At 41.8% G+C, this 12,515-nt stretch overlaps 1 protein-coding gene across 12 annotated transcripts in view; it reads left to right on the top strand.

The window, feature by feature from the left end:
• Positions 1–1,963: 1,963 nt before the first annotated feature.
• Positions 1,964–12,515, top strand: part of LRRFIP2 (LRR binding FLII interacting protein 2) — a 49,297-nt gene continuing 38,745 nt past the window's right edge. For 5 of the 12 annotated variants that reach the window (XM_042888115.1, XM_042888112.1, XM_042888111.1 and 2 more), the window contains exons 1-2: positions 1,965–2,328; positions 11,422–11,526. In XM_042888115.1, the coding sequence (XP_042744049.1) occupies positions 11,437–11,526 (90 nt within the window). In that variant the 5' untranslated portion in view covers positions 1,965–2,328; positions 11,422–11,436. Of the gene's footprint in view, positions 2,329–11,421; positions 11,527–12,515 lie in introns of all 12 variants that reach the window. The other 7 variants (XM_042888118.1, XM_042888113.1, XM_042888110.1 and 4 more) reach the window with 4 other exon arrangements.

The following is a 12,515-nucleotide window of genomic DNA, read 5'->3' as shown; positions in this document are numbered from 1 at the left end:
TCCACGAAATCTTAAAACTCTTTGCAAATCACTGCAGGAACTTGATGTTGTTGAGATATTCTATACAACAGATCTGCACATTCATCCCAGATACACTTTTTCAGGTGATGATCTCTCACTGAATGCCTCATCCGAGTAAAACAGTTTTAAAGAGAGATTTTTAGAGGAAAGGGAGAGTAAATCAGCAGGTTGAATAACATATGAGGAGCAATCTATAATAGTCTACCTTATAAAGAGAGAAAATACCTTGAAAGGGAGTTCCAGTGCTACTTCATTTATTTATTTCAGTTGAAACACTATTAATGGAACAAGCTCTACAGCAGCTTCAATAGTATTTTGTTCAGGTTCGATTCATAAATCAATTTCTATTTTGTAACTGCAGCCATTCCACAGCAAAAGTTCAATGTGATTTCATTTCTTGCCTTCTAATTAAAGGTCTATAATGAAAAATGTACGTAACCTGAGTGTTTGTTCAACTCCTCATTAATGATGCTGAACTCAGAATCGCTACTGTGACATCTGGTACCACTGCCTGTAGTAACTGCTCTGTATACACTGCTCTGTGCACTGCTTTTCAGTAAACAATTGCTCTTTCAAGCCACAAAAATGCACGTCTGCTCTCAAGGAGAGATGCTTTTTGCTGCATCATTACAGAAAAATGTGCTGCCTGCGATATCAAAAGACCAAACACATGCAAATCCTAACACTTCATCAGAAAAAAAAAGTACAAACAACTGAAAACATGCTTTCTCTTTATATAGCAATATGCTGACTGAGAATTCCCACAGACCAGGGGCATGGCATCTATCAGAAGATTCCACACAGACTCTCCATTCAAAATACTTCTCCCTGCAGCTCAATCAAAACCACCTGAGACATTTCTAATGAAGACTCTCGCCATAAAGCCCAGAAAATCAGCACATAAATCCTTCTGTAAGAATTAAAAACGACATCCTTATTTGAGGTTAAGTCAGCATTCTTTTCTTGTCTTTCCTACTGATATTCCAAGAAAAACTCCCTCTGCAACAGCACTTCCTCTCTGCTCCATCTCCCTGCGGTGAGATCATCATCTGTTACTACAGAAATCAACATGATGTTAAAAATAAGCATGGAATGACCACACTGCACGAAGAAGGAGACAGACACTGTAATGTTTCTCAAGTAGAACGTCCTAAAATACTGAAGAAACCCCAGGAGGTTGCTTTATGTCTACTGTAATAGATCTAATTTGCCTGGACACTCCTTCTTCATGTTCATCCACTTGAGCTTATTTTAGTGTAACATTTGAACTCTGCCAAAGGCTCTTGGGAACATTCCTGAGCGTTACTCCTAGGCTTGTCAACCCTGCAGTGCCTTTTTGTTATCAAGTGTCTTCCAACACGAAATACCACCTCTGCCAGAGCTCAAACCATCCCTGCGATCACCCTGCCTTAGTGACAGAGGAGTTGGAAAGGCAGGGCTGTTTCAAGGCAGATCCTCACTGGGGCTCCGATGGATATTAGTCAAATCCTGGTGAACAAACCAGGATATATTTAATGGCATGTTTAATTTAATATTTGTTTTCTACATCTTACATCCCTAGGATTCTTCGCTTCCTGCATTTGTCGTACAACAGCGTGCAAGTCCAATAGCGTTTGGGGCGGTGTGGGATGAGGTGTGATGCTTATACGGGATTCTTACCCTCAAACTGGCACCTCCCAACGTTCGAACCACTTAGAACCCAGAGAAGGAAGCACCGCGAACCTACCTGTCCCTGCCCCGCGGTGACCCAGCCGTAGGGGACACAGCCCGTCAGCAGGAGCTCAGCACACCGCGGCCGCAGGGAGCAAAGCAGCGCACATTCCGCACAGCGGCACGGCCACAGCCACAGCTCCCGCACCGCCCGCAGACGCAGCCCCTCCGCGCGCTCACCGCCCCACGGCCGCGCATGCGCGGTGTGCGCGGAGACTGGAGGGCGGCCCGCGAGCGTCGCTCCGCTCCCGCCTCATTGCCGGCCCGGCTCCTTCCTCCCCGCTTCTCTTCCTTCCTCCTCCTCGCCGTTTCCTGCCAGTCTCGCGCCGCGGCGGCGACCGCTCGGCGTTGAAGGGGAAAAGGCGGCAGTGTGAGGGCGGGGAGAGGAAGAGAGGAGGACGGCCCTCATCCGCGCGGCCGCTCCCGCCCCGCTCCGGTTCTTGCGGTTCCTGGGGCGGGGAAGGGCGGAGGGGGCAGGGTGAGGAGAGAGCGCGGCTGCCCGGCCCAGGCCGACGGCTCGTCCTAGGGCGGCTTCGGCCTCCGTCCCTCTGCCGCCGGCACGGAGCTTGAGGCCGAACCGGGCGTTCCGGCCCGCAGGTGAGGCTGGGGCGGGCGGCGGGAAGGGGAACAACGGCGGAAGAGAGACGGAAAGCAGGCCGGAGCGGATCGCGGGCATTGATTGCCGCGTCCGCGCCTTTCTCTGCCGCGCTTCCTCGAAGCGCAGCGCTGTGTCTCCGCCGCTTGCAGGGCGTGTCCCGCCGGGCCGTGCTGCTGCCGGGCCGGCTCCGTGTGCCCTGCTTCGGCTGCGGGCAGAGCGTGCTGATAAGGGATGGGGACATTCCCGAGCCTGGAAGGGGCCTTTGTACGGCTCCGGGCTGCGATCCACCACGTGTGTTATAGCTGATTTCCACACTGATTTCCGCCTTTTTCCTTGGAATATTTACTTACTTGCACGAATTTCCTGCAGCGTTAAAAAAGTCATTTTTTAAACGTTCGTTACATCTTGAGTTTGAAGTGTTTCAGTGGGGCCCTGAAGCAGCTATGATCTTAATACACATCTGCTTCCTCGCACAGCCTGATTGCTTAGTGGTGAGGTAAGAACAGATGAAAGCTGCTCAGGCAGTACAGCACAGTGATAGGTGACGTGCTTTTCCCATGGCTTTGTGTTACGTTTGGAGATGTTGACCTTAGGGTGTGAAGTTGTGTTATCTGAACAGAATTCCTGGCTCTCGTGCATGTCAGGCAGCTGTGTGAAATGTCAGGTGTGAGCTTGTTCGCCTAGACATGATGCTTCTTGTGAACTCCTTTGCTTTATAGCTGTCATTGTGCAGGAGCTGACATAGTGTTTTAACACATGGAGTCCGGTTTAACCAGCACTGTCTAAAACTTCCAGTTGCAGGGGGCTGTGCAGTACGTGCTAAGGTCTTAAATAGTGGCTGAAGGAGCAGTTTGGAGGAGGCTCAGGGGAGACCTTATTGCTCTCTATAACTACCTGAAGGGAGGTTATGATGAGCTGGGAGTGGAACGGCCTCAAGCTGCATCAGGGGACATTCAGGCTGGACGTTAGGAAATACTACTTCTCTGAAAGAGTGGTCAGGTGCTGGAATGGGCTGCTGGAGTCACGGACCCTGGAGGTGTTCAAAGAATGTTTGGATTTTGTGTTGAAGGACATGGTTTAGTGAGAACTATTGATGATAGGTGGATGTTTACACTGGGTGATCCTGTGGGTCTTTTCCAACATTGGTGATTCTATGATAAAGAATAAACACGTATAATCATAACACACATGCCTTTTTTATTTATTTTTGAAATCTAGATAGATATATTGCTTAGTACATCCAGTATATAACAGCAATGAAAAACCAATGATGTTTGTTTTTGAAAAATAATAATAATATAAATGGTGACAGAATAATATAAATGGTGACAGAAGTCAGTGCAATGCACATATTAAAATATATATATATTAGAGATGCTTTTTGAGAAAGTAACATGAATTTATTATCCCGAGTAACTGGAAATGAGTTAGTAAATGTATGCAATGGGCAACTTGTTCCTATGCAAGCTTGCTTCTTTGTGATCTTCTGTGTTATATATCATTTGAAATAGTGCACATAGATAGTGCTGTTGGAAGTTCATGGATGTGTGTTAGGCATGTAGAGCTAGAGCTGCTGCCATGGCAGAGGTGAAGGAGCATCTCCCCAGGGCCTGATAGCCACACAGGGGACCCCCAGCTTTAGATTGTGCCCTGCAAGGTTTGCTCTGTTGTGCTTCAGTAGCTTTCCTGCAATGTAGAGTAACTTCAGCAATAGTAGCAAAGAGTAGGAGTGCTGTAAATATGAAGTTGTTAATGGAGAAATATCTTCAGTAGTTGCAGCTTATTACTTGACGTGGGCTGTTACCATGGAGCTCTTTGTTTGTTTCGTTCATTAACAAATAGTCTCAATAGAGTAGCAGTGTGTTGCAGTGTTTTGTTTTTAAATGGTTAATGAATCATTCTTTTGCAAAATGATAGCGGATACTCATTTTGGAAAAGCTGACAGTGTGAAAATGCAGTTTGCTTTGTTTTTGGAAGATTCGTGTGACTTTGTTTTTCGTTATGCATTCCTTCAATTTTTTTCATTGTGTTCATTGTAGTTCTGTCATTTCCTCGAATTTGAAAATCATGCTTGATTTTCTTTTATTTTCCCTGAATCTTCAGTACCTGTGGTAACACTGGTGACACTGTAAATGTCCAGCTGTGTCACTCTGCTTCTCTGACACCTACCTTTACCTCATGCCCTAGGATAGTCTTGGCTGTGAGACTATTATAACAGCTTTTCAGATGCTTCTTCTCAATAATGATAATGTTCTGCATGTCATTTTTTATCACGGAGTCGTGGTATCTGCAAGTGCAGCTGTAAGCAGCTGACTGGCAAAGAATTCATGCTTCATAAAATAAATACCAGTGATTGAAGTCACTTCACTCTGTGGTGTTTGTCTCAGGATTCTGGTAGTCTGCAAAGACAGGAAGGTCACCAAAGACAGATGGATGGGCCTGTGGGTGTTAGGTACTCCCACAGGGTTGTAGGATATGTCAGTACAGTACTGTCTTGCCTTGCTTAAAGTTTACCAACACTAGCCTGATATGGTTACACTTCATGGCTCCGTCAGGCAGTACTTTTCCAGACTACATAATAGCTTTCTGGCTCTCTGTCTGTTCCTGGCTTTGTAACACTCAAGAGCTAAGGGATTTCAGCTTTCTCTAAGGAGTTGTCATTCTATTGTTAAAAGCCACCATCGAAGCAAAAAGCTGTATTTCTCAGGTTTTTAAAAGGGAAATGAACTGGGAACGTGTTGTGTCAGTGTGGATTGTTGATAGTTAACTCAGTGCAGGCTGACAGCTGTGCACAAAGTAACTTTAGGGGGATTTTTTTGCCCTGAAGAGGCTGACGTGAGCTTGTTCATTCAGAGCAGAATCTCTGTACCTCCAGTTTGAGGTAGGACGTGATTTGAGACAAAGAGGTTTTCTGGTTGTTAGTGGAAACACTGTTCATGAACTGGAATAACTGCCCCCGTTGTAGTAGTAAGCGCTGTCACCTTTTGGCTGACAGTAACCGTCAGTCTTTACTTCTTCCTTTAATGCTAGATGTTTTACACATAGTATCAGTTTCTCCACCCCCTGCGATGATTCTGGTTTCAGATAATCTTTTTCTGAGCAAGGTGGTGCTGAGTGAAAATTATGAATGAGTGCTTAAAGCCATTATGTAAACAACTGCTGATTCCCCTCTTTCCTTCATTGCAGGGTGGTCGCTGTGATCATTAGCACATGAAGCTGCCTCCTTTTCCCCTCGTGAATTAGACATTCTAATTCCAAAGAGCGTGTCCTTGCTCAGAGGAATGCTACAAGTGCATCCTTCTAGGGAGCACTCTTGTGTCAGCCTTGCGTAATTTAACTCTTCGTGTATCTTTGTTCTGTGTCCATTTATTTCTGTTTCTACTTTAGAACTTGCTTTCACAACGCGCTGAAGCTTAAACAAATAAGATTGTAATTTTCCAGTCTGATTCTTTCTGCTCCCTCTTAAATATAAATGCTACCTCTGCTGGCTTGCAATAATAATACCTCTGATTTATAATTTTTTTTATAGATCTGTGTTAATCTGAGCTGCAGCTTCATGAGGCAGTTCTTCAAAATTACTGAGTTGGGAGTGTTCTGCTGAGCATATTCTGTTTTAATTGTGGGCATGGTAGCCTCCATACCTTTCATAGCTATGAAATCAGCTGTGTTATCTGTGAAAGTGAAGGTCAGGTGTTCAATTAAAATAGGAAGTATATTCAAAATGTTTGACTCCGTCATTGTTGCATAGCAGTCTTGCTTAGATCTTTCTTTTTAGTGAGGTGCATGAAGAAGATTTTGTACTGAGTAGTGTATTTCACAAGCTTGTTCTTTTGGTATTCTTGGGGTTTGTGGAATTCTGAAATTTGTCAGAAATCAGAATGAGTTGCTGTTTGTTTTTATCAGCAATCTGTGCTTGTTTTATTAGTGATGAATGTGCTTTTCTTTCTGCTTCTTACATCCATCCTGCTTAGTGTGTTTCTAGCATTCATCCAAGCAACCTTAATTCAGAGTCTTCTAGGTTTTCACACCGATTTTAAGAAACTCCAGCCCTCCTTTTTGATCAACTCCCACTGATTTCATTGCCTTTTTGTCCTTGTGAAATCATAGTTAACCCACAAATTGAAATGGAATCAACTTATAACTGAAGTTGATCATGTGGACCATTACAATTTGTGATCTTTGAGTTTTGTTGAGAAAACACTTACTGCTGGCTCTTGTTTGATAAAAGGCAGGTAAAAGTGTGTATCATAGACATTTGTGTCATCTAGTAGCGTGAAATTACTTCCAGATGGTATTTTATAATGAACACCTTCCTAGTTGTATTTTCTCTCTCATTACACGTCAGAGGTAGCTATCATTAGGGGCAGGTAGTGCTTTCATGGTGTTTTATGATCCATGTGATTCACTTACGGATAGTTAAAGCAGATCGGCACGCCAGCTTGCCAGGTGGGCAGCTAAATTTGTTCCAGAAGCTAGGTATTGTGGGCAAGAGGTTTAGCTCCTTCCCCAGATCAGAAAAGTTGTTTTCATTTTTATTTTTTTTAAATACACAGCCTCTGCTGACTTGGGCTTTAGTGTTAGGAAACTGCAAGGCTGGCTCTAACAGTGGTTCTAGAGCAGTGCTGCTCTTTGCTGGTATTGGATCAGATGCACAGAGATTGTTTCTACACAGGTGAATTTCTTAAGTGTTCTGTGGTGTTACTTTGAAAGTCTCCTTTTCTCTTTCAGTTTATTTATAGCATCTTCACACTGTAGTATCTGAATGCCTCGCATGCATGCGATGCCAAATACGCTGGCGTAGACCCAGGCATCAGAACAGGTGGTGCTATTGAAGGTGGTGAGTGATAGGGCCTTAAAATGTAGAGTAGCTTCTGTTCTATGTAAGACTGGTCACCTTTGTTTAGGAAGGAAAAGATAAACAGATTACCTTTAGTCAGGAGATGGTAGGAAGAAGAGTAGGCAGAAATGTTTAACTTGTGGAAGGGGTGAAACTTTATATATCTCTGAAGCGAAGGGAAATCAGAGAAATTGAGGGATTTCCTCACGAGTCTTCTGTTTTATTTTAGGACTTCAAAAAAAATAAAAAGAAATACACAGCTGATGAAGCGATATCCTGTTGTAATAATACGTGTAACCCCACCTACGTTAAGGAATGAGCACGTAAGAGATGTGACTTGGGAATTCTGAACTGTAAACGCAGCAGATTATAGTGTCATTTCCTTTCCATCGTTCAGGAAGCCCAGTGTAACAAACTGTTCTTTGGGTGGTTGTATTTTATTTTAGGTTGTATTCAGTTTTTTGTGTTTTTTTTTTTTTGGTGAAAATTCTACTGTTATGGCATGTGTTCAGTTTATTGTATTGTGCAAGTTACACAAATGAAGTACATAAGGAATATTTTTATTTACATTTGTGGAAATACTTGATGCTGTCTTCTAAGAGAAGTAACATCCTGATACCTTTAGTATTAGACTTATTGGTCTGTTAGCAATCCAACTAGATCCCTTCAGTACTGAATCATAGAGCGAGACATGAAATACTCTGTGATACCTCAGCTTGATTAAAAGCTACATGGAATGCAAGAAATTGTGTGATAAGGTTCTTGAAGGAATAGAAAACATTTTGTTAAGAGATTGTATTGAGAGTTTCAAAGTTGGCAGCTATAAGAATTACGTAAGCAAAAAATGAGTAATTTTGGAAGAAACTTCTGGAGATCAGGCCTTGCTCAAAGCATGGTCAGGTAGAGCAGGTTGATCAGGGCCTTGTCTGATCACGTTCTGAATCTGGAGTTTCACAGTCTCTCTAGGCCAGTGTCTAACTGCTCTCTGTTCTTCAGCTCCGAGATCCTCTGCATGTGTTTCCCATTTGGAGATGCTCTGGATTTGCATGTACCTGTCCCGTTCCCCACAGTGCCTGAACGTGTGCTGGTGAGAAATGACCTCAAGGCTTGCCTGCAGCCAGGCACAGATTCTCCTTGCTTCCTGCACCCTGTACTGGCTGCCTGCAGGCTGAAGGGTGAGAGATAGACAACGTGGAGGGATGCTGTCTGGCCTGGGCAGGGATCACATTGTAGTGTCAGGCCAGGTTTGGACAGCTGCTGTTTCCTCTCCAAGGCCTCCCCCACTGATGTTTGTATTTTTGTCCAATTTTCTTTAAAGCTGATTACTTTGTTTCAGACACTTCTTTGTAATTTCCTGCTGTTTGATGTGAATGATAGTCATTTTGCTCTCCATCATGACATGTTTTGGGCAAACTCACTGTCAGACAATTGCATATTTGACACAAGTTTTTTTTCTTCACAGTTGCTATTGTCTAACCACTGACATATGTCCTCTGCCTTACTGAGCAATGGCCATACTATTTTCTCAGCCTGTCTTTTGCAGTCATGTCCTCATAGTCACCTTTCTTGTATTTATCAGCCTTTGCTAGTTTTGACTCTAGATGAGTTTTTGGCTTTTCTAACTCATCTTTGTATGCAGAAAGAATGTCCCTATGTGTCTTCTAGGTAGTTTGTTCATGCTTCCTTTCCTGGGCTTGAGCTCAGTCAGGAGTTCTGTGCTCATCTTGGTGAGCAAATCTGGCAGATGGCTGTAAGGAATGCTGTGCTCTCTTTACAGCGCAGTGACTCCTGCTCCTCATGCTCCAGTTCAACTGTGACGAAGTTCTATTTGCACATTCACTGCTCTTTAATTATACGTTAAGTACTGAACTGTCAGTCTGAACGTAGCCATACTAAAAATAGCTATACAGCTGACTATATTTCATTCTCTAAATTACTCTGATCCTCTGAGGATCTCAGTGAATTCACAAAATTGAATTAGTTGAATGTTAGAGGTGATATGTTGTTTAAACCCACAGATGTAGGTCAGGTCTGCATTGTGCTCAGGTACTCAGCAGTTTTTAGTTGCACGCTAACTGTTAATGCTGATGTTGTAGATGCTAAAAGAGAAATGCAAATGGTAAGAATTTCATTTCTTGCCTATTGGCCTTTTTAGCAGATAGTTTTGAGTTCTGTTGCTTAAATGAATTGGATTATCACAATAGCACGTACCATGATTTCTTGTTTTATTTAGGCTAATCCATAGCCTTTATGAGTACTTGTAAAGTGCTATTCTCCTACTATAACATGTTGATGCTGCTTCTGTCTTGAGATCTGTCTGCTTTTTTACTTGAAACCAGTCAGTGTTATTTACTGAAAAGAGATGTTTTTTTTTTTTTTTGGACACCTCTCCCAAATGAGAGCAGCAAGCCAAAGTTCTGAGCTTGTATCTTTGCCACCAAAACATTTTCAATCTGCTTTCTCAGTATGGGTACTTAAGTTCATCAAAGTACAAAGTAGGAGCTTGCTTGCTTTGTTTTAAAGCTAAGAGAACAGATTCTCACAGAATTGACCAACAGGGGCAGAACTTGTTTTAGACCTCAGATCAGTCTGTAGTCACCTTGAGTTCCAGCTCTGCTGTCCTTTAGAATCATTCCAAGTTCAGATAAGAGTGAGGTTGGTATCTTATATTTGTTCTTAAAAGTGCACTTCTATCCAACACCTGCAGCACTGAACGTCATTAGTTTGGATCTCAGAATAGCAACTGGAAAGTGATAAGATTATATTCCATAATAGCAGTGTCTGTCCTATGCAGGAGCTTTTAAGAATGGAAATGTGTAGTTTTCAAGGCTCTGTTGTCCTTTCTTAGCAAATAGAATATTTCCCTACTCTAAGCACATAAAGGTTAGGAAAGTACCTGTGGCATTGGAAGCAGGATGAAAGATCCCTGCCTGCAAGGGAGAGAGGACTTGCAGTGTGATATTATGGTGGGGATTAGAAGTATAGAAGCTAAATTGAAAAAGAAAAAAAAGAAAAAAAAGGAAGAAAAGGGCATCATGCTGCTACTTGATCTCTTTGCCAGAAAATAGCCCGAATATTTTGGTTTTGTTACTCTAATAAAAATAATGGAGTAAGAAATGATGAAGTGTCCGCGCACGAAGAATCCTTGTCAGAATTTATTTTGCCTGTTTGATTGAAGCATTAGGGATTTTTTGATGTTTCCTAGTTAGAGGTGGTGGAAAAGCTCTTAAACCAATTTGTTTTCAAAATGGTGGCCAGTAAGAGTTTGCTCCTGGAACTTTTCTATTTGCATGAAGAAGTTGTTTTTACTAAATAAGGCTTTTTCCCAGGCCCTGTGTGGAACACTTATCTCCTTTATCTCAAGTAGCTGGGCTACCAGCGAGTTCTGATCTGCCACTTGTAAGCAACTGGATGTCTGGAAGTAGGCTGTTAGTAAGGTATTTAGGGAAAAAAAAGCTAATTGAGGTTGTTCCCCTACTTTTGACTAATGTTTTACTCTCTGTGACTGTATGTTGTAAACACGAGCTGTGTCTTGGTTTGCTGGTGATTTTCTTTCTCCTTGCAAAAGGTGCTTGGAAGATGTTCTGTATTATACTGAGTACGTGACACTGGAATGTTTCTCTCCTCATTTTCCAAGTTAGGCAAAAGAATATTTTTGTTACCCTGGATATGTCTTTAATGCTACTGTAATACACTGAAGTTTGCATTCAGTTGCAGCTGTATTAAAATGTAAATAAATGTCTATTACCTGCCTGGATGCTTTGAAAAGGTTCTGTCTGCTGAATTTTTTCTGTTTTGGAGAGTGTTCTAATGACTGTGTAATTCTAGTTCTTGAACCTGCTGCTGACTGTGGGGTCTCTTAAGTCCATGAAATGCATTTAATTGTTATTTTTAGGAGTTGTGAAAAATGATAGGGTGTGTAAGTATCTTCACTGAGCTAGGAGTAGCTGATGGTTGTGTCTGACTTTGAAGCTGTAGGTAAATGAGTGGTTTCTGTTAAGTGGAAAAACTTGTGTGTGCTTTGTACGATGCAGTCAGATTTTATAAAGCTTCCATAAAAGTTTGATAAAGTTTTTCCAAAAATACAGCCCTTATGCCGATGTCATACTGAGTTCTTGAGTATTAAATGGCTGAAAAAATAGGTAACTAAATTATTAAGATTGTGGGTGTGGGTTCGTTCTGTTGGGTTTTTTTATTTAATTCCAGATCTAAAAACTGAGTGTTATTTTTCTCCAATTTCTCTTTGCAAATACAGAATTAGAGAATAAAAATGGGGACTCCTGGATCAGGACGGAAGAGAACTCCAGTGAAAGACAGATTTTCTGCAGAAGATGAAGCTCTGAGTAGCATTGCCAGGGAGGTATGTTAATTTCAGTTTGTTTCTAATTCATGAATAGAGATGAAAGCAGATTTATAGTCCAATAATTAGACAAAAATGAAACACCAATGAGGAGTACTTTAAATTGAAAAGATGGCATTTACTGGAATTAAGTGTCCTTACTTCTATGGTTAGTGTAACTTCATAGCGCCACACTTTAGCTTAGCAGCTACTTCTGCAGGTAGGTATGCTTTAACTGTTTGTTACCTTGATTTATGAGAAATCCAGTTGCTTTCTGAAATGTGAAATAAAAAAACCTGAAGGTTTAGCCTGCTGTAGTGCTCAGTATTCCTATAGTGGTCAGTGTAGTCTGTTAGCACTGAAGGTGTAACAGTTATTGAATGTATTTACAAGAGTTGACAAACGTGTTCTATTTCAAAGATGAAGTCACAGTTCTGTCAAAAATAGATTCATATGTTATTCATATTATTCATATTCCAGGACTTTTCTAGTAGGATCAGCAGCTTAAAAATAAGCACCTGGAAGTAACCAGCCAAGAGAGTAGCTGTTGTCATTGAATTGCTTGCTGTAATTCAAGTATTAGCCAACTTTTTGTCTAAAAAGCCCTTGTATTTTACTTTAAAGGAACAGAATTCATTTCCCAGGGTATAACAGCTGAAGCCAGTTAATAAGTCTATCTTTAAACAATATCTGATTTTACTGTACTGTTCTTCTCATTTGCCTTCTCATTTGAGGCTGCAGAGATGTTTCCATTTGACATGCTTATGACATCGGGATTTCCAATTCTCTGTGCATGAATATGTACACAACTGATCTCGGTCAGTTATCTTAGCAACATGTCTTGTTTATCTTTTCACTGTCAAAGGGTGTTCTGTTCTTCAATTTGCTATACTGAAATTACCTTTTAGCAGATGTAGATTACAGGACCAAATTCTGACTCGCATGTCTTGTGAGGAAAATATTCCTTTGAGGTGTTCTAGACAGCAAGAAATAGTAAACAGAATTTGCTG

This window comes from Lagopus leucura, unplaced genomic scaffold, assembly GCF_019238085.1.
Source record: "Lagopus leucura isolate 7727_CA_CO unplaced genomic scaffold, USGS_WTPT01 Super-Scaffold_100157, whole genome shotgun sequence".
Lineage (NCBI taxonomy): Eukaryota > Metazoa > Chordata > Aves > Galliformes > Phasianidae > Lagopus > Lagopus leucura.
This window is presented reverse-complemented; position numbering and strand designations above follow the sequence as displayed.